Source organism: Elgaria multicarinata, chromosome 10, assembly GCF_023053635.1.
Source record: "Elgaria multicarinata webbii isolate HBS135686 ecotype San Diego chromosome 10, rElgMul1.1.pri, whole genome shotgun sequence".
Taxonomy (NCBI): Eukaryota; Metazoa; Chordata; class Lepidosauria; order Squamata; family Anguidae; genus Elgaria; species Elgaria multicarinata.
In genome coordinates, this window is record NC_086180.1 from 57,649,996 (window position 1) to 57,674,838 (window position 24,843).

The following is a 24,843-nucleotide window of genomic DNA, read 5'->3' on the forward strand; positions in this document are numbered from 1 at the left end:
CCCAGTGGAGGAGCAGGAGAGAGAAGCGGCTTCTCGGGAGTCCCACTGAAATGACCGAGACGCCCACCGCTTGCCAGGCGCCCCCCTCCTCTCTCCGTTTTGTTTCAGCCCAGGCGAGTGGGTGAGTGGGGCGGGGGGGGGATCCTCTGAAAGGGCTCCCGAATCAGAAGCCCCGGGAGCGGGAGATGCGCGTCGACTGCCAGGCATCACGTGTCAAAGAGTTGCGATAAATCCCCGCTCCCGCAGTAGGCGGGGGTGCGGGAGAGATCCAGGGGAGGTCTAGAGGAAAGGGAAAGTGGCGGCGGGGGGAGATTGGCTCTTTTAAGACCAGCCCTCTCCGAGCCCCCCTTTGTTCGCGCCTCCGACATAAGCCCCTTCCGGGCCGGCCCACGGGGCTTTGGCGGAGGCGACTTGGCCCCGGGAGGACTGGCCAGGAGCAGCTGCCGAGGAGCGCCCGATCCCCGCCGCGCCTGCCCGCCTGCCTGCCTGCCTGCCCGGTCCTCCCTCGCCCGGCCATGTCGCGCTCCTTCTATGTGGACTCGCTCATCATCAAGGACCCGGCGCGGCCGGCGGCGCCTCCGCTGCCCGAGCACCCGCCCCCTCCGCCCCCCGGGCAGGACTTCCTCATCCCGCTGGGCGTGCCGGCCTCGCCCCTGGTGCTGTCGGTGGCCGGGGGGCCCGCCTGCCCGGCCTCGCGCAAGAGCGGCGCCTTCTGCGTCTGCCCGCTCTGCGTCACCTCGCACCTGCACGCCGCCTCGGCCCGGGCCGGAGCAGCCGCCGCCGCCGCCGCCGCCGCCGCAGGAGGCGCCGCCGCCGCCATCCCGCTGCTCAAGGGCCACTTCGCTCCCGCGGGGGCCGGCGGCGGCAGCGCAGGGGCAGAGGGCCAGTACTGCCCGCGGATGAGCCACCACGCGCCCCAGCAGCCAGCCCCGCAGCAGCAGCAGCAGCAGCACGGCTCGGGGGCTTCCGCGGCGGCGGCGGCAGCAGCGCACGCCCTGGGCCACCCACCTGTCTGCACGGCGGCCGCCTACAGCATGAGCGACCCGCGGCGATTCCACTGCCTCGGCATGGGTAGGAGCCTCCGCCTTTCCACCTGGGCAAGGGGCCGATCCAGGCGGTGGGGCCCCGGGGGGGGGGAGCCGTGGGAGGGTCAGGGAGAGACAGGTAGGCAGGCGACTGGGCTCCAAGCGGCCCTTTTCCAGCCTCTGGAGCGACGCCCCTCTACCCGAAACCCGATTCGTACCTCCGCAGTCCCAAAGAATCAAACCGCTGCCTTCGGGACCTGTTGGCTCCGCCGACGGCCACCCCAAAGAAAGTCGCTCCCCTCGTGTCTAGAGCAAGCCCCCGCCGGCTGCCTAAAAGAGTCCTCCGCGTCCATCGTGGCCCGAGGGAGGGCAGCGGCTTCCTAACGGGCCCCAGCGATTCCACTGCGATCCCGAAGAGCGTTAAGCCGGTCGTCCCCTCCCTTCCCCCCCCCCACTCACCGGCCCGCCCAAAGTGCGAGGACAGGCGGGGTAGCAGTGGCAGGATTGCTTTAGCGAGGCTCCCCTCTCATCTTCCTCCGAGGCGGAGGGAAGCAGTTGTGAAGAGCGAGCAGGCGGAGAGCGGATGGGGCGCCGGGCTGGATGCTTTGGGCTCCCTCCCAGTTGCAGTCCTTCCTTTGCCCCAGGTTTGACGTGGGTGGGGAGGATGACCCCGGGCGAAGCCGCTGGAGGATTGTGGAACTAACCAGGGTGTTTCATTGGGTCCTGTACAGTCTTATTGGACTGCAGCTCCCCCTCACTCCTCACTATTGACTGTGCTGGGTAGGGCTGATCGGAGGTGCAGTCCAACAATATCTGGAGGTTCTCAGGTGTCCCTGGCAATCGGAAAGAAGCGGGCGAAAACGCTGCTTCCTAGGGAACAGGGGCAGGGAACAGGGGCAGGGAGCCGAGGGTGTGTCTTGGGCACGGAATGGAGCAGATCGTGTCTGTCACAGGCTGAACCAAAACTTAACCACCGGATGCTTCTCTAAGTCTGAGAATAGCGGCACTCCCCACAAGCCATTCCCTCCAAGACTCACGAGTAGTCCCATTCACTTCAATGGAACATCTCCATGGTTTGAGGATCTCAGGCTTGAGTCCAGGCCAGATCGGCATTCAGTTTGATTCTATGAGACACGCGTCTCTGGAGTGCTGGGATTGCGAGTTTAGCAAGTATTCCAAGGGTGAGCCTCATTCTAAACCTGCGATCTGGAGTCATCTGAGTTTAGACGTGCGATCAGTCACACTGAAACCAGCGAGTAGCTTAAGTAGCTGCTCACTCACTTTGGAATACTCCTGAGTATTCTATAGCTGTAAACCAAGGTCAACGAGATTGCTTTGAGGATCTCAGTCTATATACCTGAAATCCAGGTTGGTCTCAATGCAATCCACATAGATACTCTGATTCAGGCATGGGGTGGTAGCTCAAAACGGCTTGCTCAAGCTCGAGTTATCGCTGTTGGAGTAAACTGTTAGAGTAAACTGTTTGGAGGTCTCTGCCTGCCTGTACCTTCTATCAGGAGATCATTTAGGTCTCCGAGAAGCTGCCTCACTAAAGTAAGTGAGGCAGGTTCTCGGGAATGTAAATGATCGCCTAGGATGGCCCCATAAGCGAGAGAAGTTCCTCTTCTCGGAAAGGGGAGAAAGACGTTTGAGGTGTAAGAGGGCTATGGCTGGTTTCCTGCTGGCTTACCTTGGAAAGACTCTGAGATTTGGTCTGGTGAAGCAGGAGGAGGCTGTAATCTCCCGAAGCTAAGCCACCTGAGACAAACAAGCCAGGACAGTTGCCTATAAAAAAGCAGAAAAGAAGGTGAAATCAGAACTTAACATTGGAAAGAACTCTGAGTTGTTCACAAGGCAGTGGGTTGGGTTTTTGTTTTGTTTGTTTTTTGGGTGGGGGGGGTTTAACTGCCTTGGAGTAGATCAGCCTTCCCCAACCTGGTGTCCTCCAGATGTGTTGGACAACAGGTCCCATCAGCCCCAGTCAACTGGCCAGCTGTTGTGGATGATGGGGGTTTGACGGGCACCAGGCTGGGGAAAGATGGAGTAGACTCTTATTGCTAAGTATCTTCAACTAGTCCTATCACTTTTGGGAAGGATCACAAAGAGAGGGCCCCTATGTCAGAGGTGTGGGTTTCAGTCAGCCTTTAAGCCTTGACCTCTCTCCTTTGAATCAAAGGATATGACCTGTCAGACCAGTGGTAGACTTCGTAGGCTTTGGCGCTTCAGAAAGGTCTTCATCAGGCAGAAAACTGAAATGGGAAAGTGTCTACACGCTCACTTCAGAAAGGCTTTTCTCTCCCCCGTCTCATAACACTAGAACTCAAGGTCCTCCACATTAGATTGATTGGTGGTCAAGCCTTTTCCACACAATGCAGGATTCATGGGTGGACTTGGCCAAGAGATGTGGCAATGGCTGCGACTTTAGAAGGTTTGGAGGGGGGATGAGCCATATTCATCAGAGATGGGTCTTTTCCGTGGCATGAGGTGCTGGGGAGGAGCAAAAATGGGAGAGGGCTGGATCGCCTTCAGAAGGGCTTCCCAGAGTCATCTGGTTGGCCCCAGTGGGAAGCGAGATGCTAGGCTTGATGGACCTTTGGTCTTACCCAGCAGGACTCTTCTTATGTCTCTTGTCCGCTCAAGACATTTCACCCTGCTGAGAAAGAAACCCACCAGTGCTTTCTTTCTCAAAATGACTCCCAATGAATGCCAAAAGTCCCAACAAGATGTTCAGGCAGGCAGACTTCTTGCCCGGAGGCTCTGCCCCTAAATCCCAGTGGTGGCAGGAGGTGGGTTGCTTGGGGCTCTTCAGGCGTGAGGGAGCAGTTCTTGAGTACTGCTTATTATTGCAGGACTCGGACTGGATGTTGGGGGGGGGGACTTCAGTGCTGAGGCGGGGGCATCTATTTAAGCCACCTGTTTTGGACTACAGGCCCCATCACCTTCCCCATAATTGGCCATGCTGGCTGGGGATGATGGGAGTTGAAGTCCAGGAGTTGCAGTCCAGACTATCTAGCAGGCCTCACCAGTGGAGGCTGGTGGTTCAGATTTTGGTGGGGCAGTGTATCCATTCTGGGTTTCAGTGAGAACCAGCCTGATCTCTAAAGGAGCTATTCAAGGTGCTGAAAAGTAGTTTCAGTACCTTGGATAGCTCCTTTAGAGTTCTGGCTGGTTCTCACTGAAACCCAGCATGGAAACACAGCTCCACCGAAATCAGAGCCACCAGCCTCCACTGGGCCTCAGGTTGCCTACCGGGGCATAAGCTTTGCTTTCCTGAGTTTTTAACCGAGGCTGCTTTGATCTCTCCCCACTCCAGGAGGCTCCGATGGAACCGGCCCGCTGCAGAATGGCAAGCGGATGCGCACCGCCTTCACCAGCACGCAGCTGCTGGAGCTGGAGCGCGAGTTCTCCTCCAACATGTACTTGTCCCGGCTGCGGCGGATCGAGATCGCCACATACCTCAACCTGTCTGAGAAGCAGGTGAAGATCTGGTTCCAGAACCGGAGGGTGAAGCACAAGAAGGAAGGCAAAGGCACCCAGAGGAACACACATGGCGGTTGCAATTGCACCGGCAGCAACCCAGGACGTTTCCCCAGGTCAGAGGACGAGGAATCGCTCTCGCCGGCCTCGGCTAATGAAGACAAAGAGATCTCTCCTTTATGAAAAGGCCCATCTTGGACTCGGGTTGCTCTCCTTGCCTATCGCAAGCAAAGTCAGTCTTGAGCCTGTGGGTCTCGCATCTGCACAGAGGGGGGTAGAAAGACTCTGAAGGGCTCTGTCCACAGGGCTAGTGCTAGATCTGGTGGAATGTAAATACAGTAGAGGCTGGTGGCTCCGATTTCCATGGGGCTGTGATTCCATGCTGGGTTTTAGACAGAACCAGCCAGAACTCTAAAGGAGCTATCAAAGGTGCTGAGCCCATTTTGGGGTAGGGATCAGCCCCTTGGCCAGCCCCTTTAAAGTTCTGGCTGGTTCTGACTGAAACCCAGAATGGAATCACAGCCCCACCGAAATCAGAGCCACCAGCCACTACTGAATATATATTAATGTAACATAAACCACTGAAATTCTGTTTTCCTCCCCTCCTGAGTTAATACACAGCCTTGCCAATCATGGCTATCCCCCTAAGTGGGGGAGAAATTTCCCTCTTCCCCCTCCCAAAAATCTCCATGGAGGGAGGGGGGATCCCATTTGTTGTGGGAGAAATTTTAGAAACTGGAAAATGTAAAGCACTGTCTGACACTCTTTTTTGTACAGGTTTTTATAAAATAAATGTGGTGGGGGCAGCTGAGAGAAATTATCCAAATTAGAGTAATTTGGATGCTCTTGTTTGTATGTGAATAGTTTTATATCAAATTTATATTTATATTTATTTAAATAAAGGAGATCAGACAAGAAATGGGTTGGCTTTTGGTTCTTAAAGGAAGGCATGACTTGGTTTTAAAAAAGAATATTTGGCCCAAATATCTTGTAAATTAAAAGGCTTGACAGTACAATCCTCTACATGCTTACTTAGAAGTAAGTCCCACTATGTTCAATGGGGCCTTGTACCCTAGTAAGTGTGTTTAGGTTTCAGCCTTAGGTTCTCTCAGGAGGAGAATTATATTCAAGGGACTTTTACTTAGCTTTTCTCAGTTACCTAAAAACACACACGTAAAAACCCTGAATTAAAAATAGCTGGAAAACAAAAAAAATGTTGCAGTACATCCTCAGCCAAAAAAGAGGAGCTCTCCTGTTCAATAGAGTAGACTAGTGTTGCAGCACCTCAGACCCAGGGGCCAAATTTAGCCCTCCTGGGATCTCATTCTGGCCCTATGAGCTCCCCAGAAGGTCCCTGTCCTTTCTCCCACAAATTATTTGGTGGTTTCCCAACTTTTGTGTGGTTTTTGCTCCATTGTAAGAGGTTGAAATGCCTCCCCTAAGGCTTTGAAGAGCTTTACAACCTGTGGGTATTTTTGCCCCCCTCCTTTGCCTTTGGCCCCACCCATATTGAAATGCAGCCCCTGAGTGCTTCTCTCTTAGGCAGAAAGAGGTTCGACACCTCTGCTTCATAGCTCAGGCACTTTGTAGTTCTGTTTGGGGCTCATGGGTGGGAGAAGGTTTCTCACACCCCTGAAGCTTTGTCCAACTGTACTATAAATTCCTAAATGTCTCAGCTGCCAGACATGGAGCTGAACTATACAGCAGGGAGGGGAAAACATTTTGAGAACATCATCACATGGAGAAAAATTGTGTTTGCTTCTCTGCCCACATGTTTGTCCCTCATTACTTCATCTTTTGAAAGTGGAAGTAAACAACGTGCATGTGGCCCATTCAGTTGGCTATTCTGATTGCACTGCTTCTCCACACAGCACGAGATAGCAGCAACTTCCATCTTTAAAAATACATTGGGCTTACTGGGTGTTTTTTTTTTATTGCTGAAGAAGAATAGAAGGGGGCGGGAGGCAGACGTAATTGTGAGAGGGACCCATAAAAATCCGTGAGTGCCCAACAACGATCATGCAATAAAATGCTTGTCTGGTGGAGCTCTTGATTTCAGGACCAGGTTGCTTCCCACAGACCTCCCCTCAGGGGTGCCATGATATCAGGGGGCAGGTCCCTATCTGTGACCTCAGGGGTGGGGCTTATCCTCTGATGTCATCAAGTCTTGGCCAAAGAGCTAGCTGGTGTTCCTCCAACTGGCACCTTAGTGAGGGAGCCTGTTCTGCTCTGCACAGGCTTTCCCTGGTTAGGGACTCAATCAGCTTTGCTTCTCATATGGGGAAGGTGTAGGAGGAGCAAAGCTGTGGCTTAGTCATTCTCTTCCCTCCTTTGTGAGAGCTTTGGAGAGGCTGGTTGGGCTGGCCTGGTGAGCCAAATTTGGCCTGAGGACCACAAGTTCACCATCCCTGCTATGTACCATTGTGGGAAAACTTTTTTCTTCTTCTTTCTGTTGAGGGCAGTAAACCCACAGGGGTAATCTGTCAACCACCATATGCCAGTGATGTCCAGAACCAATGCCTGTGGTGCATAAGGCCAAAGTCAAAAGAGGGTTATCTCACTCTTTCTGCCATCCCCACCCCTCTCTCTGATACCTGCCCAGCTATCTGCTGGAGGAAAGATCTCTCTCTCTCTCTCTCTCTCTCTCTCTCTCTCTCTTGCCATAGATCCAAACTATCACTTCCAGAGGACTTTTGAAATTAAACCAAAGGCCATAGGTTGCTCAGTCCTGCTACATTAAGATGAGGAAAGGTTTCTAGTGAGTGAGAAAGAGAAAAAAATGTCCTTCCTTGAAAGTTCTCCAAATATTGTATGGAGATTAGCTTTCTAACCTCATAGAATCATAGAATAGTAGAGTTGGAAGGGGCCTATAAGGCCATTGAGTCCAATCCCCTGCTCAATCCATCTGAAAGCATAAGGCACATATCTTCCCAATCTGAATCCTCTCCAGGATTGCATATATTGGGTTGGGGGTGAGTCAGAGTTTCTAAAGGAGAAAATGTATCCTTTCTGCTTTCCTTCCACCAAAAGCCTCCCTATATTGTACAGGGAGGGGCATTTGAGTGCCAATCAGCCTTGTAAATGAAACTGGCAATCCAGTTTTTTAAAAAATCAGCCAACATCCTAAGTATGTAGAAATATATAAACAAAAATAAACAAAAAACATTTAAACAAACAAACAAATTCAAACTAGCCTAACAAGAACTGTGCACTTCCAGGATTTACAGAATGTTGATGGCAATTGAACTTATAGACCTAAGAAATATTAGAATAACATATCTTGTTTTGTGGAAATAAAACTTCCTGGTTCCTTTAGATCTGCCTTCCCCTTGCACCTCCCCTGGGGAGAAGTGAGTACTGCCCATAGAAAATGAAGTAAACTCACCCACCCCCATAATTTTAGCATAGCTGTGATTGGGAAGCAGTGTGTCCACCCAAAGATGGAACGTACAGCAGTAGTAAAGAGAGAGCATGCACTTTTTAACTTGGGTCTTATTCCATGTGAAAAATGTCAGTATTATTACTTTAGGTGTACGTCAATGGAGCACAAGTCTTCTGCATGCAGCTGAGCATTGGATTTGGACTGGGAGAGAGTCTGAACTATTTCAGTAGATTGATCCTTACTGTAACCTGAGGGGTGTTTCCTATAGGACCTGTGAGCTTCCAGGAGCTACGGAATGTTAAGAACAGCGGAACAATTGAATGCTGAGTGTTCCATTCAAAGAAGAAGAGGAAGCTGGGGGCAGGAGGGCAGACTTGCATGCATACAAGAAAAAGAAGCAGTTAAAGTACACATTATCTTTCTACAAATTATTACATCACTCCAAAAAATAGGGAAATACCATCCAAGTATCTGGATACCCATTGAGAAGAACAATTTGTCTGTAAGTAGAAATACCATAAAATGCATAAAGCTGGGCATCAATAATATTTTCATCACTGGTACTGTACTCCCTGTATTTGATGGGACATACAATGACAGACTTAGGGAACAGGGAAAAGACTCATGTGGTGGCCTCATTCACACACAGCCCTGTGCCACATGGGATCAGATGATAGAAAAGTGGCTCCCACATGGCTCAGAGTGCACCTGAAGGGCACCGGTGTGAAGACATGAAAGAGAGCAACCAGAGATGGTTGATTTCAGGGCTATACTTCCCTAAGCTGTTTCACACAAGCTCATGAAAAACATTGGCAAGCCTTCTTCGTTTCCTTTAAAGAGCAAAAAGAAAATCCAGTTCTTAAAAAGTGATGGTAGCTTTTCTGCATATCTGTGGATCCTGAGTTTTTGCATAACACAGAAACCGTGTGAGTTAGAATTTAGTGATTTGCCTCAGCACTGGAGAAATGAGGTGTGTTCCATAAGCTCCTAGCTCCCCAGAAATTAGTTTCAGCACCTTGGGCAGCTCCTTTAGAATTCTGGCTGGTTTTATTGAAACCTAGAATGGAATCACAGTCCCACCAAAATTGGAGCCACCAGCCTCCACTGATAGCCACTTCAAAGACACCACAAGGAATCATAGCCAAATAGATGTTTCTCGCAGAGTGTGTCCACACAGCACGGATGTTTTAAAATGTGTCTTGTTACACAAAATGCTGTGCAGTGCAGGAGCAGGTTAACTTCAATCTCAGGGCAGCCCAGAGGGGTGAGGGGAACTGGGACAATTTGCCCTTGGTCTCCAAAAAGCAAGGGGCTCCCTGCCTCTGCATACACTTGGCCCCTGCCCTGGCCCTGCCACATTGCTTAACAGAGCACCACAAATCTATGGGGGCAGCAACAGGGCTCCCAACATCACACTGATCCTAAGCCCCATAAACATTCTGGGTGACCCTGTTTAGTCTTATGTGGTCCACTTCTCCCCCTCTAGAATCCTGGCCAATACCTGTGTTTTAATTTACAAAGCAAGACTCTCTTAATAGTCAAGATGGTTAACTAGCTAGGCTGTGTTAACTAACCCTGAGAATGCACTCTTATCCACCACAGTCTTGAGCCATTTCTACACCTGCCTTTCCCCCCCAGGATCATCCCTGGATCATTCCTGCGCATCCAAATCTAAGCTTCCACCCCAAAACCTAAGGAGGAAAACAAGATTCCTTTCCCAAAATCAGTCCAATAAGGACAGGGCATGTTCAGTAGTCATAGAACACTGAGGCCTGGTTCAGACAACACGCTAAACCATGCTGCTTAACCACAAAATGGTTAACAGAATGCATTGACCTTAATGCATTCCTTTAACTATTTGTGGTTAAGCAGCATGGTTTAGCGTGTTGTCTGAACCAGGCCAGTGTCTCAATTGAGTAGGAGAGAATGGAAAATGGGTGGGGAGAATGGAACAGATGAAGGCATAGCTGGCTGGCTGAAACTCTGAACAGTAGCACTGATGTTAGCAGGCAAAGATATACTGCAGCATTTTGCTGGAGTTACTAATCTGACATGCTAGTTTGTTTGCATTACTATTTGAAATTAAGCTTCAGCTGCTCTATATGTACATTAGTGCTTGTCTGAAAAAAAATAGCCTATGAAGGCTATTTTTAAGAAATTCATTTGCCCTGAATGCAGCATTTATTGTTTGATTTATTTCCTATGATGTTTAGCTTTATAAACTCTGTGTTTAACACACACTGATTTCTCTAACATACATTGCTTTCAGGATATTTGCATCCCATCATAACAGTAGGAAGCCTAAAACAATTAGCCATAATCTTATTTTAAAAATAAGGGGCCTGCCTCCTTTAGGGTTTCTACTCACCCCTTCAAACAATTTTCTGTATTGGTTCTATGAAACATTCAGCTCATCTACACCAAGCAGGATATTCCACTATGAAAGCAGTATGGAAGTGGTATGTAAAAGGCAGGAGCCCCACTACTGCTTTATAGCGCTAATGAAGTGCACTGACAACTGTTGGGGCCCATGATACATGCCATATTCTGCTTTCATACTGCTATATCCTGCTTGGTGTAGATGAGCCATTATAAGTTTCTAAAGGTTTTCATATTATATTTCATTATATTGTAGTATTTTACAGTTTTAAGTTTTGTAAACTGCTCAGAGAGCTTCAGACATTTGGAGGTAGAGAAATGTAATAAATAAATAATTAAATAAATATTCAGTGGCTCTATTAACACCAGGTTTTGGAGCCCAGGAGTGGAGGCAGTAGGAGATAAATGTGGTGTCACCACCCAGCATGGACAGCTGCATACTGGGGCTGGTGGCAATTTCCACAACACCCTTTTTCTTTCTTTAAATGTTTAGCCAGGTGGGCATGCTGCTGCCTAGGCTCCATGTGGGGCCCAAAGGGCACTCTGAGGAGATGAAGATAGTTTGCACTGCTGGACAGTGGAGGCTGGTGGTTCTGAAGTCAGGGGAGGAGGGGTGAACGTTCCACATCGAACTCTATAGGAGCTATCCAAGGCACTGAACCCAGTCCCCAAACTTGGTTCAGCATTTTGGATTGCTCTTTTAGAGTCCTGACTGGATCTGACTGAAAACCAGAGTGGTTAAGCAGTGTTTTTACTGCTTTATATATCGTTTTAATTTGGATCATGGTTTAATTTGTTTTTAACTGTGCATATTTATTATTTTATACTGTATGTTTTTATCTGTACACTGCTCTGAGATCGTAATTATATAGGGCGGGATATAAATGTTTTAAATAAATAAATAAATAAAATATTTCCCCACTGACATTGGAGCCCACTGCTGCTGGAGCTTCGGGAGCAGGCACTTTTCTGTGCAGCCACCCACCCAGCCAGATAAAGGAGAAGGAGAAGAAAGGCACTCTTTCCCAAGTTCCGCAGTTGTCTGGTAAGCTTGGGTGGGAAACCTATGACTCTCCAGCTCTTCGCTGGATTGCAACTCCCAGCCCCTTGCTGGCTGGGGCTGATGGGAGTTAGAGTCAAACAATACCTGAATGATCACAGGTTTCCGACCCCTGGACTAAAGCTTTAGAAACAGGTCTAGTGGATGAGGCAGCGGGGCAGCCCTGCAATCTTCAGCCCCTAAAGTGAACTGCCAGCCAGTTCTGATGACACAACTTTCTCCACATCTCTTTGGCTTTTAGGCTGGCAACTGAAAAGCACCTTGACATCCGCCAGGAAACCAGTTGGCACCGACGATCCATATGATGAAATACTTTAGTTAAAGAAGATAGTTATCACGTTTTAAACTGGTTTTAATTATAGATTGCATACTGCTTGGTGAAAAGGAAGAAATGAAGATTTGTTGCTGCAAGCATCACTAGGCACACCCTTCAAGCGAATCAGTCCCCTTGAAAACAGCGCTCTTGACTTCTGAGTAAACATGATTAGGAGGGCTGGGCTGCAAAAGCCGGATCTCACTCAAAGCCAAAATGCACTTGATTGACATCAGTCCACGGATTCTAGACCATTTCCTTGGAAAGAAATAGGCTTCAGTCCAAGTATGTTAGCTGGTTTTGGATCGATTTGAAAGGAACCGTTTTGACGTGGAACCGTGGGTCAGACTTCGCCCACAGTTTTTAAAGCAGTGCCCCACTTGATTAACAAATATTGGTTGTTTGATCTGGAGAACCTTTACACATCTTAAGGCATGATTCAAAGTGGATTGCAATCACTGGGTTTTAAGGGCGTGCTGAATCCCCCCCCCTTGAAATCAATGAAGATGCAGAGCGGTCCTAAGCACGTTAGCTTGGAAATACGTCCCACTAAGTTTACTCCTTAATAAATGCTTTTAGGAATGCAACTATAAAAGTGCTTCACACTTTGCCACGGTGATTTTATGCGCTGCTCGTCACGCTGAAAATAGCCCCCCTCGGGAGCCTTATTGCAGAAAGGTGGGATAAATAAAATAAAGAAATTCTAGGAATAATTTAAAGATATGTCCACATTAGCCAAGGGTTGATGCAAGAATATCTTTCATGATATATTTCAAAGAGGAGCTGCAAAGAAGCATCCGAATAAGCATCCCGCCCTCTCTCACACACACACTTTCCCCTTGTAGAAAGTAACTAGTCCTAGATTAATTAAGGATTGACAATTTCAATCTGCTGTGAGGCCGAGGTTGGCACTGCCCAAGGCTGAGCGTGGGGAGCTCGCCAGGCTTTGCTTTTTATTGTCCGCATTTTCTCTGAAGAGCAGACAATGATGGATCGAGGCGCACTGAAAAGCAGGAGGCGTATTTCAAACAGGCCAATAAAGGGGGCCTGTCACTTTAAGACAAGAACCAGAGCGCTTTGATGACTTTGTATTAAGCATCACGGTTCCCTATAAGTGACTCCAACTCCCCTGAGACGGGAGCTGAAAGGAAATTTAAGGGGATGACACTTCAAGTGAAGCTGCTTTAGCCAGGGCTCTCCAGGACGAAAATCCGCTTAGGGGAAAGAAAAATACCGGATGGAGGACTTGACCTGTGGGTTTGGTTTGCTTTGCTTCCCGAAGTCAAACAAAATGTAGCGATTCCAAGTTGGACAAAAGTAGGATGCCGCTCATGCTCGTAGGACTGCTCTGGGACAAGAGGGGTTGAAAATCGCATTCGGGAAGGCAATCTCGGATCAGTTAAGCAGGAAGCGTTATTTGCAAGCACGCCGGTTTAACGGGATTGGGGCGATCAGTTTGGCTCAGTGAGGAACAAATAAGCGCAGACCATTTTGTTGTGGGTACCAAGGGCCAAGTCCATCGGCTCGGCTCTCCTTCTGAGACTCCCAAACTGCTTGAAAAGAGATCTGGTGAACTGGAAAAGACGTATTAAGCTACCGTTGGTGCTTGGATTTTCCCCAGACGGGGAGAACCTTTAAAAGCAATGTCCTCGCCCAAAAGGTTGACAGGTTTAGGGTGCAACCTGTACATGTTTAGACGGGGGCGGGGGAAAGCATAGGATAGGACTTGTTTCTGTCTAAATATATGCATCAGATTGCACCCTAAGCTTAATTTTTTTTAAAAAAAAACACCCTCCTAGAATAAAGCGAGTCAGCTTTAATGTAAAAATAAATAAAACTAGGTGGGCCTTGTTTCCACATCACTCTAGTTTCCCCCCATTACTAGAGGCAGGAGGTGGTTGATTTCAGTCCTTCCTCCCCACCCCAAAGCCGCGTTGCTTCTCAGGTTTGAATTCCAAATTCTGCCCAGGCTTATTATGGAGAGGGTGAAGTGTGCCATTCGTGGCAGAATTTGAATAGGGTGTGCGAGAATGCATGTGTGTAGAAATGTGTGGTGGGAAAGGGTGCACGATAAGGAGAGACAACGACCAAATTGTCGTGCGTGAGAAGGAAGGGGAAAGAGGTTGTATGTTCATGGGAAAGGTGGGGGGGGAGCAAGACAGATTGGCTGAAAGGCAGTGTGGGTATCAAAGAAAATAAGGGCACAAATCTATGGATGTTTCCTACAACTCCTACAACTCACGGCATTCCCCAGGCAGCATGCTGAGAGTCGTAGGTTTTTCTGTCTAAAAATCCATAGGGTTGCATCCTAAATGCTGGCCTTAGGGCGACAAAACCTGTGGCAATAACCTGTGGCCACAGACTGGGAAAGCTGTAGCCCTGCCCAGTTGTGTTTATACTACTATTCCCATCTCCCACACCATTGGTCAGACTGGCTAGGGCTGATGGTAATTGGAGTCCAGTGACATCTGGAGGGGTGGGGGGAGGCAGAGGTATCCCAGCCGTGGTCTATACTTAGAAGTCAGAGAAGGAAAGAATGCTCGTCTGTGATTGAGAGAAGGTGGAAGAGCATTATTGGGTGAAAACTCTTTCTGAGAGTGAAAGACGTGTAAGGAGGGTGTGTGTGAGTGAATGAATGCCAGCTTCGTGTAGGAGGAATAACCGCTGGGTAGTATCCAGTGTTAGTCCTATGCTTTTGTTTTTATCCTTTTGATGGTTTTAAATTTTGTATACTTTTTAATGTTCACTGTTTTAACTTTTGTAATCCGCCCAGAGAGCTTTGGCTATGGGGCGGTGTAATAAATAAATAAAGTAGAAGCGTTGAGATGAATGGGATTTAAGTTAGTCATCTCAATACATCTCAGTAGATCTACTCTAAGTAGGACTAACATTGGATACTACCCACTGTGTGTATGCACATCTGTGTCAATGACATACTGCAGTGCGAGCCACTGGAGGCTGATGGCTCTGATTTTGGTGGGGCTGTAAAATAAATCCATTCTGGGTTTTAGTCAGAAACAGCCAGAACTCCAAAGAAGCTACCCAAAGTGCTGGACCTAGTTTGAGGATAGGGTTCAGCACTTTGGACAGCTTCTTTAGAGTTCTGGATGGTTCTGATGGAAACCCGGAATGGGTTTACAGCCCCACCAAAATAGGAGCCACCAGCCTCCACTGTTGTGAACTACAGCTCTGTGTGCCTGAAAAAGAGCTCCTATGTGTGGCTCAAATACGAAAAGTCGGTGAGTGAGAATGAATTTTGTGACAGAAAGTGTGTGCCTGCGTGAGAGGAAAAAGATCCATTTTTTTTAAACTCCAAGGGTTAAGTCCAGCACGTGTGTGTGTGTGTGTGTGTGTGTGAATGGAAGAGATAAAGATGGTGTCCTGTGAGAATGAGTATACTTGTGAGCGGGAAAAGTAAGAGACATTGAAGCGAAGCGAGTAACTGAGAGTCTGTGGAAGAGGCAACCTGAGGGGAATGCGTATGTTAGTGGGTGCGTGTGAGGGGTGCGTATGTGGAAATGCTCCCTTGTTGGTCTCCCTTGGGCGGCGGGGGCTCCAGAGAGGGGGCCCAGCCGCGCCACTCCCCGGCAGGCGGAGCCGTTGTCAGTTCGGGGTTTTCTGCCAAAGCTTTCAGAAAGGGATGGGGACCCCCGCCGGCAGCAGCAGCCTCCCGCCCTTTTGTAGGCCCAGGGAAAGGCCTCCTCTGACTGAGGGCTCGGAAGGGAGCCGTTTAGTCACTGTTTCATTAGGCACTGTTTGAACCTTGCAACATGTGGTAATTTCTGAGGGCCAAACTGACAAGGGGAGGCAGCGAGGATTACGGCGGAGGGAGGCCGGGGAAATTAGCCAACGGTTAATTTAACGCGCTTTCTGCCTGAATTTCGAGGCAGGTGAAAGCCGAGTCTCACGCCGGCTCATTCACGCTTGGGAATATCAATGGCTCTTTTTTCAACTCACAATATATCATCAGAGGGGAGAGAGAGAGGGGGGGGGGGAAATACATGCAATGAATATGTTGGTTTTTAAATATATGACTATTGTTATTAACGGCATTACTCCTTGCCCCGCAGGTGTGAGGAGGAGGAGGAGGAGGAGGAGGGGAAGGTGGGCAGGGCACCTCCTCTTCTCTTCTCCTCGCGCGGTTCGATTGCAACGGAATCAGATTAACAATGAAATGAGCATTTTATGAGCTCCCTCCGCCCCGCAGACCTGGATCCGAAGTGTCAAAACAAGAAACGGGGAGGAAAAGGAGCCCTTTGGGAAGGCGGAGGGGGCGAATCGGCCGGGAAAGGCGGAAGAGGAGCGGGAGGAGCCTGGCAATTAATAATTAACTGCAAATGGTCATTAACAGCGACTCGCAGTCAACGTCTCCCCGCACCACATCCGCCTACACGCTATTTATATCATATCGAAGCGTTATGAAGAGCCACTAATGGGCAACCTGGGCTGCCATCTTACGCGCCGCCCTTGCTCGACAGCAGGCCCTGGCAAAGCGGGGCGGCTTACTTCCGAGTAAAGGAGTGCCTGGCGGGGCGCTGAACCGACCCGGGGACCTGACGCTTCTGCTATTGGGCGGTACAAAAAGGCAACAAATAAATACGCTTAGCCAATTTTTAGTTGTCATCAAATGACTGAATCCCCATGGTATTCTGTTTGTACTAAGACGCTACAGGGCGTGTTTCCTCCAATGGAAGAAACAAACAAAAAACCCACGTTATTTTCCAGCTAGCCTCGCAAAGAATCCGACTCATCCAGGGCAATGGCAAGATCTTTTGTTAAGAAAAATGCGTCTTCATTGAACGGATCCCCCTTGGGTTAGACACATTGGGTAAAACTGACGTCAGTCCTACTTAGAGTAGATTCATTGAAATGAATGGGACTTAACTTAAATCCCTTTCAGGTCAGTGTTTCTGCTCTAAATAGGATGTGTTGGATTTTACCCATTATAACAGCTTTCTTGGGTTTCTAAATTGCTAATAATAATAATAATAATAATAATAATAATTTAAAAATATCATCAACAACTTCCTTCATGCTTCTGTAGCCGCCACTGCCACCACATTATTCTTGCTACGAATTCTTAATAATTTAGAGAACTCAGAATGCTGCTACAATGTGTTCAACCCAAGGGGGACAACAGGGCTTTGGGGTGTTACCTGGGTCCGGCAGGCGAAGAAGGTGATCCATGCAAATGAGTCGGTATTGGCCAAGAAAGAGCGGCTCCCAATCTACCAAAAGCTGCTTCTCCCCCTCCTTCTCCCCTTTGTACCCTTTTTCCCCCCTATAGAAAAGAGAGGTATTCTGCATGACAAAACACAATTAAGCTTGCTATTCAGGAGTTTTGCAGCTGGTAGCCCATTGGGAAAGTGGGAGGAAACGCGAATATATTAATTGTTGTGTGCCAAAAAGTTTTCCTTCTTCGGAGGCGGAGCGCGCGCGGGGGGGGGGGGGAGGGGAGCGCAACGAAGAGTCTCCGGAGCTTTGGAGCCACCTGAAGAATCTCGCCTCTTCCCACGTGAAAAGGCACGCTTGTCACGGATCAAGGACCTTTGGGGGGTGAACCCGGCGACCTCCTTCTACGGCAAAGGCCAAGGCAGAGGGGGCGGGAGGGGGCACGCGCGGTCCTCTCCTCCGCGGATTCAGAAGGTGTTCGGTAGGGGGGGTGGCAAAAGCCCCCGGTGGGTCAGCCCGCCCCCCCCCTCCGCACCCCGGCGCCTCTGCTGCGCCAAGAAGGGAGAGATCGCCCTTTGCCTGGCTGCTGTACATAACATTCTCCCCGATGGAGCCCAGTTGAAAAGCCAGGGATGCGGGCCATTAAGCAGTCAGCGAGGAAGCGCAGCTTTGCACGTGGGCCGGCGCTGGAGAGAGCCCTGGAACTACAGGGCAAGGCGAGGGCTGCAGCTGGGCAGGTGATTTATGGCTTGCAGCTTGCCGTCGCCTTGAAAAGTCAGCGTCGGCATGAATCTTGTCCTGATCAGGGAACCGGGAGCTCTCGGGTGTGTTACCAAACCTCACAGTAACGTCTCACGCCTTTCAATCAATAGAAGCACCAAAAGAGCCACGGGCACTTTCCAACAGCCTGCCTTTTCTTCTCGCTCCTTTTCCAAATAGTGGCGGGCGGGGCTGGGAGTCCGTTTATCTAGTGGCTTGGAAAGTGGCTTGCATTTGTCCCGCTGAATATCAAGGTTCTAGTCCTCAGGGCGATGTTCTGTACCCTGTCCGATTAGTGCGAAAGCTGTTCACACACCATCTCATAGCAACCCCAAGGTAGCTGTGCAGCGAGAAAGAGCCATGGGCACAACGTCGATCAATGACGCCACTACACGTTCCTTCCTGCGCTGAATCTAATTTTGTGCAATTATTGCACTGCAAAGCTATACATGGATACTCAGAAGTAATTCCCATTGAGTTCAATGGGGCTTATGCCCAAATAGAGATGTGAAGGCCAGAAGAAACCGAGAGAAAATTGGGAGGAAACTGGAGTTTTCTGAGGTTTTTCCCCAAAGGACCTCTTTTTGTTTTGTTTTTTCTGAAAAAATTAAACACTTTTTAATTATGATTTTTTTTAGAATTATGCATGAAATATTGAAGATATGGTTTTCCTATATGGTGTTTACACCCATCAAAATGATTTCTATAAACTATGTAACAGGAAGAGTTTTATAGAAAGTCTGGTGATGTAAAATATCTGGAGGAAAACTTTTAAACTATGGGGGAAGTTTTGTTTTGTTTTAATTCTCACTACATGTGATGGAACAGTGTGTGTTATCCCACCTATGTTTCTTTTTTTAAAAAAAGCCATTGAGGCTTTAGTCTATGGAACTTATTGCCACAGTTTTTACTAAAGTTCCCAAACAGACTCGCCCCCCCACCCCATTGCAGAATGCTACCTCAGCTACAAAATCTTTAACCAGTAAATTCTCTATATCTAAAAGAAACTAGTTCCTATAACACAAGTATGAGAGTGATACTGCCAGTAGAGAAAACCTCTCAAAATGGACAAAACATTTATTAAAGGGAATTATTTACAAAAAAGAATAAAATGTCAAATAATAGGCAGAGATTGCTTAATGGTTCTTAAATTAAATATGTTTGGTTACTATTCCTAACAGGTAAGATTCTTCCCCAGCTCAATAAGCTCTCAATGGCTTTTCCTTCAAACCAGATTTCCTTAAACTCCACCCCAACCAATTCTTCACAAACAGGAATAGATGCTGTACAGCAGTTTTTCCTCTGTCTCCAGCTCTTTCTGCTTGTTCTGTCTTCTAGGACAATTCAGATGTTTCAGGGACTACCTGCTGAAGTTCCTAAAATATATTGGGCAGTATCCAAAGGAGTACAATCACTCATGTAAATTGCATTGTGCTAGCATAGACTACTTTAGCATAACACCAATAGTATTAGCTTGTGTGCCTGGGAAATCTATGTGCCAGCTATTGGCCCTGCGCTAGAGTAGTTTGTTAGCACAATGTAATTTATTATTTATAATTATTATTAATGTATACATCACCTCACTGGGGGAAAAAACAGTATCAAAGCACTTTACACACACAGTAAAGAAATTAATGATTAATATAACAGGAAAACAATTACATCATAATCAATATAAACTATAATCAGCACAATAATACAAATAAATACCATAAAAACATAATCTAAAAACAATACAATATGAAAAAGTGTTCATCCACAAATACACACACACACACACACACACACACACACACACACACACTCCCCATTCACAGCCACATATGACAAACAAAAGCAGCCCACAACAATTAGACCATAATTAAAACCCAAGTGGCTCGGGAAATAATTTACATTAGATACTGTCCATTATGTATAACTTGGTTTGCTCATAAGCTTAATATGTTTGGTACATTACATTATAAAAATATAGTTTTAATGTACAGACATTTAAAGTATAGACAATAATTACAAATTTACTGAGTTTAATTTTAAATGTTTATCATTTTAATAATATTTTTGAACAAACCAAGTTATACATTATACATTTTATGTTCCTAAAGTAATACAATGACTTCAGATCTATGAACAGTGTTAATAAAATAAATAGTGTATCTTTTTTTTTAATTTCCCCCAAACTGTTTTTTCTCAACCCTCTACCAGCCAGAAAAAGAAAGAGCATTTTTGCATGGCTTTAAAAATTTCTGGAAATTTTACATCTCCACAACCAGGCGAGTGAGTATAGGAGGCAGCCTTAGTATCACTAAAGAAGTGGGCAAACCAGTGGGAAGAGAGCTTTGTCCATTTGGCGATACAGAAATGTAATAAATAAATAAACAGCCTGAGCCATTTCTGAGTAAAAGCCTGTTCAAATCAGTGGGACTTACTTCCAAGTATGATGCTTAGGATACAGCTGTAAGGCCTCATTCCATAACATGCGTAACCCCAACCAATGCAGGTTTATTCAGAAATATATCCCATTGCATTGAATAGGACTTACTCTGAAGTTAAGTGTGCATGTGATTACAGCTTTTGAAACATAGCAGCAAGATAAATGACAGGTTGCCCTGAGGTAGGCAACTTCACACCTTCCAAAAATTTTGAATGACAGTTTCCATAACCCCTAACTATTAGCAATGCAAGATGGGGTTTGTCAGAGTTGCAGTCCAAAACACCTGGAGGACACCACATTGCCTATCTCATTTAACAACATATTTCTATCCTTCTCAACCCATTCTGGGGATAGGATTCAGCACTTTGCATAGCTCTTTTAGAGGTCTGACTTATTTACAACCCTACTGACATTGGAGCCACCAACCTCCTCTGAGTCATCCTCTTCACAATGGCATGCTTTAACATTTATAGTAACAACTGTAGCAGCAATATTTAACTGGTGAATCTGTTAGATCAGTCATTCCCAACCTGGTACTGTCCAGATGTGTTGAACTGCAACTTTCATCATTCCTAGCCATCACGGCCATTCTGGCTGGGGATGAGGGGAGTTGGAGTACAAATCTGAAAGTCACTAGGTTGGGGAATATTGAGCTAAGCCAATCAATTAAAAAGTAAAGGGATGTACTTAGTGGACAACATTGGAATAGAGGTTTTACATATGGAGTCACTGATGACTTTAGTTTCTTAGAGTGAGCAAGATTTGCTCCTTCCCAAAAGCCTTGCTGCAAACAACCAGTTTATTTTGTCTGAAGTAACCAGTGGGAGTAATCAAGCTCACACCTATAGTGCACACACTGAGAATGCGACATTGTGACAAAGACACAAGAACTTCTTTGTTGGATCAAATCAAGCTCCATATACTCCAGCATTTTGTTTCCAACAACTGCCAGCCAGATGTTTTGTGAAGTTTACAACCAAGACATGAAGATGATGGATCTGGAGTATAATGTTTTCTCCAAGTATCTGGGAATCAAAAATATGCAGACGTTTAACAAGGAGGGTCCATTTAGGTGTTATGGCTAATACCCATTAACAGACCATTTCTCCACAAATTTGTTTGATAATTTTATAAAGCCATCTAAGCTGGTGGCTATGATCTAGCCTCCATGACTTGTGCTTTTGAATTCCGCTAGTTAATTATGCGTTATACTTAAATAGTTAATGAATTAAGTAAGTAAGTAATTGGTCCAGGCATTATTGGTAAAAGTTGGATTATTGCCATGTGCTTTATCTAGGGTTGCCTTTGAGGCTGGGCCAGAAACTTCAGCTGGTGCTGAATGCTTCAGCTAGGCTGCTGAGTGGGGCTGCTGGAATGACCTACCAACAATACATTACACCTATGGAACTCCAGCAGCTACCTATTTGCTACTAGGGCTGTGCACGGACCCCCTCCAAACCTTTTTGTGGCCCGATCCACAACTTTTGGATTGGGCCAATCTGCTTCAGGCCGATCTGCTCCTCCCCCGCTCCACAGAGCGAGATCCAGAGGGGCGGATCAACATTTTGTCCCCCTTTCCTACTTACTTGCCTCCGCGGCAGGTAGCAGAAGCAGGTAAGTGGGGAAGGGGGGACAAAATGGGGGCCGAATTAGCCCCCCTGCCCCCTTACCTGGCTCTGCCGCTGTCGCTGCACGGACTGCAACAGTGGTGGCTGAGCCAGGTAAGCCCCCTCCCTTCCACACTTACCTGCCTCCATTGCCGGCTTCAACTGATGCCGTGGGCTCAAACCGGAAGACCAGGCTTACCTATCTCCGCCGGCGATGGAGGTAGGTTAGCCCCCCTCCCCCCCTGCCCCCTTACCTGGCTCCGCCGCCATTGCCTCACGGACTGCGGTGGTGCCAGTGCAAGGTAAGCCCCCCTCCCCCCCACTTACCTGCATCTGGAGCTCCAGATCGAGGCAAACCACTTCGCCTCAATCTGCAGCTCCCCCAACCCGATCTGCCTCTGCCTTTAGCAGAGGCGGATCGGGTCGTTCTGCTCCGGATTCGCCTATCACAGCAGAGCGAAGCACAGCCCTATTTGCTATTTGGGGCAGATTTAAGGATTTGTGTGTTTGCTTGCTAGTATATAAAGTTCTAAACAACTTGTTGCATGGTTTCCTGAAGGATCACCTTCTCTCCTATAGACCCATTTGATCCTTGAGTTCATCTGATGTTGCAGGCGTCCTAATGGTGCCACATGCTCTTGAGGTCCACTTTGTGGTTGTTGGATTAGGTCTTTTAATGTGGCGGTGCCTACTATGTGGAATGATCTTCCCACTGAGATTAGTCTTGCACCAGCAATTTGTATTTTAGGTTCATGTTGAAGACACTTTATTTATGCAAGAAATTCTAGTGGAGTTTAGCTTGGTGCTATGTCCCCTGGTTCTGAATCTTTCCATTACCCAAAGGTGGACATAGATTTAGAGAGGTTGAGGATCATCCTATTCTCCATATCTTCCCAATCTGAGGACGTGGCTCTCCCATCAATGTCTGACTCTGGGATAACTCACCTACAGTTTCTCTTGTCCCTTGGCCATGAAAGCATAAGACTGCAAAAACAAACATGGGTTGTTTAAGAACTCCAGTCACTGTCAAGCAGGGTGGAGCCAGAGAAAGACCAATCTCTGCCAGCCTTCTTAGGGCCTCACTTGACTGCAGCACTTTGCTGGGACAACAGTGGAAGAATACTTACGAAGAATACTCCAGCCAGCACCTCCTGCAGTGTGCTATCCAAGGTTCTGATGTGACTCCTGTTTGAAGTGACTCATATCAGACACTATGCGGTCACTGTGGTGCAGGATGCTTCCCCTGGGCCACTTGTCTAGTCAGGATACCTTCCATGTATTTTATTCTTATGGATATGAAGATGTATTTTTGATTCTATGTATTAGTTTTATGTTTTTGAGATTTGTGTACACCACTTAGAAATCTGTAGATGTAAGGGGTTTAAATAAATAATAATAAATGATGGAAGAAGTGTTTTCTTTCACTTGCCCTGAGCCTACTGCACATCAGCTTCATTACTTGACCCCAGATAAGACAGAATCTAGAACTGCATTCCCTTTAGAATGAGTATGCCCAACAGGTAATAGAAAAGTGTACCATGTAATACATTTAAAAGGAGCAAGAAAACAAAGCTACATACATGACTTCCTTTTCCATTTAGACTGGCTTTTCAATAGAATGAAAGAAAAGGGCCAGAGATACTCCCATGCTGATTTCTACTTTGGCATTCAGGGACTATCTCAGTAAAAGTCTGAAACTCTGTTCAAAATAGTATTCCAGTCATCTGCTTAAGAAAATGTTTCAGCATATGAAGAAAGAGCAAGCAAGCAAAGAAAGACTGCATTCAGAAGGGTCAATAGAGGATGGCAGAATATAATATATTTGCTGTATGGCCTTTGTTTAATGCAGCAACAATTACTGAGGTAGTGTATAGCATGTTGCTCAGGAAGGAACTAATAGCCTTAAATCTGAGTGGAAATAAGCTAATTTAGTGGTTGAGCACATGCTTTGCATGCAAAAGGTCGCACATTCAATTCTTGGTATCTCCAGGCTTGAAAGGACTCCTGTCTAAAAACCCAGAGTGCTGCTGCCAATCAATGTAGTCAGTACTGAACCAGATGGGACAATGGTGTGATGCAGTATAAGCCAGTTTCCTATGTTCCTATGAAGTCTGAGATATCGTGAACCGCCCAGAGAGCTCCGGCTATTGGGCAGTATAGAAACAAACAAACAAACAAACAAACAAATAAATCTATCTTATAGAATAGAAGAAAGCAGATGTAATAACATGTGGACAGTAGCACAGAACTATCAGGCGATGGTTATCAAGATGCAACAATCTACATTCAGGATACAACATCTGTTCACATGAACGATGTGGATCAGTCGTGGACTTTCAATGCTAGTGGTTGACACAGAAGAACAATACACTTACTGGCACACTGTGTGAACATTCTGGATGAACATTCCCACAGCATTGCATGTTGCTGTCTGTTTGAGTTTGACACGGACAGCATAAAATGCCAACAGGCTGCACCGAATGTTCACCCATTTTGATTTCAGGTTTAAAGTAGTATTTTGCAGAGAGGTTGAAATATTGACCCTAAGTCATGGGAGGACTCATCTATTTTCTGAACCTGTTCACTACCAACTTTCTACTGCAGCTACATGGACGCAATTCTTCTTCTTCCAATTGCTGTGATCTCTTCTTCTTGATTTCAACGTAAGAGTGATCCCAGCAAGTTGGAGATCATGTAGAGAACAAATGTCATGACAATACATAGCCAGTTCAGAACTGAATACATGCTGATCTCTTTAAGTCCAAATGAAGCAAATTTAGAAAGATTGCCCTCACTCGGAATGAGCAAATGCTTTCAAAGCCTTTCAAAGCAATCCTTGAAAAAACGTCAAAAGGTAGGTGTATGTGTGCGTGTTTTAATTTCCCCTTTTGGATCAGCTGTAACAGAAGCAATGATGTGGAGTAATGTGGTCAGATGGGCATGAAGAGCAGGCTTACTTCCTTTCTGGACTTGGAGCCATCTAGTGGACAGGGGAGAAAAACAGATTGCATACCCTGCAACGTGTAAACAGCTTTATGAAGGAAACTGTAAGAAGAACTGAAATTTGGGGAGGGGTGTTGTTTAGTTATTTGTTAGTGTCACTGGGAGATACAGTGAATGGGAAAGGTAAAAAAAAGAAGGAGAAAAAGAAAAGAAATCAAAAGACAAAACGTTCCCTCCCAAATGTGCATTTTGACCCTCTGACAATTTCACTATTCCAAGTTGCCAGGACTTCATG

General features: G+C 46.9%; 1 protein-coding gene across 1 annotated transcript; it reads left to right on the top strand.

Annotated features, from left to right (window-relative positions):
* Nucleotides 1–515: 515 nt before the first annotated feature.
* Nucleotides 516–4,685, top strand: GSX2 (GS homeobox 2). Its single transcript, XM_063135790.1, has 2 exons — nt 516–1,071; nt 4,339–4,685. The coding sequence occupies exons 1-2, from the start codon at nt 516–518 to the stop codon at nt 4,683–4,685; spliced, it is 903 nt and encodes a 300-aa protein (XP_062991860.1).
* Nucleotides 4,686–24,843: the final 20,158 nt, after the last annotated feature.